The following is a 2,974-nucleotide window of genomic DNA, read 5'->3' as shown; positions in this document are numbered from 1 at the left end:
AAACAAATTAATTTGCTTTTAAATGCTTTGTGTTTGAATTTTTGAAAGCATATACTTGATCAGATGCACACATATGATCAAGTACTTAACAAAGTCCCATACTTTTTATTTTTCTCTTAACTAATTTGTTGCTAGCACAGATAATTTATAAATTCAAAATAAGCAGATGCAATCAACTTGCCATTACATACAAACTAAGTATGTGCTTTTTATAATATTCATTAAAAATGTTGTTTTGGGTCCCAATGCATTACATTATATAGTATTTAAATATTTGTTTCCCTAAAATTTTAAATAAAATGTCTTAATTTTAATAAGTAGCTAATAATTTCACAGATCATCATATTTGATCGTATTTATTTTAATTTAAAAACATTCATATATATCACCTGTTTTTATAAGCACCACTGTTATATTAAAGGGACACGATAGTCACCTAAACAACTTTAGTTTAATGAAGCAGTTTTGGTGTATAAATCATGTCCCTGCAGTCTCACTGCTAAATTCTCTGCCATTTAGGAGTTAAATCACTTTGTTTATGAACCCTAGTCACACCTCCCTGCATGTGACTTGTCTTCCTATACACTTCCTGTAAAGAGTCATCTAAAGTTTATCCTTCCTTTATTGCAAGTTCTGTTTAATTTAGAATTCTCTATCCCCTGCTATGTTAATAGCTTGCTAGACCCTGCAACAGCCTCTGTATGTGATTAATGTTCAATTTACAGTGAAAGAGATACAATTGTTTAAGGTAAATTACATCTGATTGAAAGTGAAACCATTTATTTTTTTAATGAAGGATGTGTGAATCAGAGCCAGGGGAGGTGTGGCAAGGGCTGCATAAACAGAACCAAAGTGATTTAATTCCTAAATGGCAGTAAATTGAGCAGTGAAACCTGAGAAGCATGATCTATACACTAAAACTGCTTAATTAAGCTAAAGTTGTTTAGGTGACTATAGTGTTCCTTTAATATTCTATTTAATTAATTACATTTAAAAGATGTGTTTGTGCTGTGTCTATGTAGTAAAGCAAAAATAGAAAATTAAACAATTATAGACCTAAATGATAATTACTTGATGCTTTTATTGTATTCTACATATTGATTTATTAATTACATGTTGGTTTATTAATTAATACAACTTATTAGAAATGGTGAAGTCTCCTGAATGAGCCAATTCTTGGATTCATGGCACCCCAGTCAGTATATCTTCTGTACTCTGCAGGTCTCAGGTAATACTGACGGCCCCTGTAATTTGGTTCCTCATAGAACATCCAGTAACCATCAAGTACATGGCATGAGTGGATGTCGTGATGACGGAATCTCTCATAGACATTAGGACAATCTTCAGTGAACTCCATCATCTGACCTCGGAAATCTTCCCTCTCATAGACCTTTACACTGAATGAACCTTGGTGCTTTATGAGGATAAAAAAATATGTAATTTATAAATAACACTACAAGAATTTCACAATGTCATGTAAACATCAAGAATCTATACTGAACATACATTTTTTATTGATATATATTAAAGATGTTTGATATATAAGATGAAAATGCTATTTAATATATATTTTTAAATGTTATATTTTCAAAAGTGTAACCGTTATTAATTGGAATTGGACAATACTGTTTTTTGGACTGAATCTTTAATATTCTGGTAAAGTTCTAGTAAATATACCTGTGGACTAAGACGACAGGATCTAATAGAGTCATTGAAACCCATCCATTGCTGGAAATTAGGATATTCTCCCCTGCTAAGGTAATACTGGTGGCCTCTGTAGTTGGGGTGTTCATACAGTATCCAGTTCCCACTTTCCACTCGGATGGAATTGCAGCGATGAAAATATGAGGTCAAATCTGGACATTCAGAGTTGCACTCATAAGAGCGTCCCTGAAAGTTACGATCTTCGTAGAAGACAATCTATGGAAGAAATTACGTATTTGAACAATTTAGACTTTTAAACGTGTATTTTTTGTTTTAGTTGCCAGAAAGGTCATTCAAAAATGCTTCTGGTTTGATTACTCGATGCTATAGCTTTATAAATACATCAGCAATTATCCCAAAAGAAAACTATAGGAGTTAAATATACATTTAGCGCAGAATTGTAATATAGGCTTTTGTTACATTTTGTTTTTGGCATGAGCTTTCACTCACTCTCACATAATGATAGCAATTTATCACAGTGAAAAGAGACTGGTGAGCACTGAGGATTTCCTGCTTATTGGATTCTCTAGACTCGTCTGTCCTTTTAACAGATTTCTAGAAAAACAAACTGAAAAATCCTAATCCTGAGTCTGAAAATAATAAACGTGTAAAGCATATATTCTAAAAAGTTCCTATTTGATTAGGCTGCAAATATCCAAAACTGGAATAAACACTTTAGTTTTTTTTCTTTTTTCTGGCCTAGATTTTTAAATCCATTGTTCAGTCGTATCAAGTCACCAAAACATATTGTTGAGTAGATAAAGTCTATGTCTTCCACTTTAAACATTTTTTTTTAAATATTACCTGTTTGTGGTTTATTAATAAATCTAAAATCTGGCTATTGTTATATGCAATATTTCTTATTACAAATGTTTAAAATATTCAGATAATCTTACCTTTCCCATTTTCAATGATCTGCTCGAGTTGTGCTGTTATGCAGGATAAAGGGCCTTTTTATACCATGTATCTTGCTGATGCTTAAATACATTGAAAGCAATGCTGTGCTGGCTTCTTTCCACCAGTAATTAGAATGTATAGCTATTGTACACTATGTTCTTTTGTATAGCTATTGTACACTATGTGCTTTTGTATGGCTGTTGTATACTATATGTTTTTGTATAGTTGCTGCATTGTTTTCTATATGCTTTTTTGTTTACCTGCTGGCAACTGCAGCTCAATGTTCTTCTAAGAGAGATCTAGAAAAAATGTGACAGGTCTCCCCTTTCAATGGGGTATTTCTGTTCTGGCCTAGGAAATCAGATTAAAAGTG

At 32.1% G+C, this 2,974-nt stretch overlaps 1 protein-coding gene across 1 annotated transcript; it reads right to left on the bottom strand.

The window, feature by feature from the left end:
* Nucleotides 1–1,061: 1,061 nt before the first annotated feature.
* LOC134571629 (gamma-crystallin-3-like) lies at nt 1,062–2,665 on the bottom strand. Its single transcript, XM_063430101.1, has 3 exons — nt 2,601–2,665; nt 1,678–1,920; nt 1,062–1,414 (listed from the first exon to the last, which is right to left on the bottom strand). The coding sequence occupies exons 1-3, from the start codon at nt 2,607–2,609 to the stop codon at nt 1,142–1,144; spliced, it is 525 nt and encodes a 174-aa protein (XP_063286171.1). The 5' UTR covers nt 2,610–2,665; the 3' UTR covers nt 1,062–1,141.
* Nucleotides 2,666–2,974: the final 309 nt, after the last annotated feature.

The sequence above is a fragment of the Pelobates fuscus genome, chromosome 8 (assembly GCF_036172605.1).
Source record: "Pelobates fuscus isolate aPelFus1 chromosome 8, aPelFus1.pri, whole genome shotgun sequence".
NCBI classification, from domain to species: domain Eukaryota; kingdom Metazoa; phylum Chordata; class Amphibia; order Anura; family Pelobatidae; genus Pelobates; species Pelobates fuscus.
Note: the sequence above shows the minus strand (reverse complement) of the source record. Positions and strands in the feature narration are given on the sequence as shown.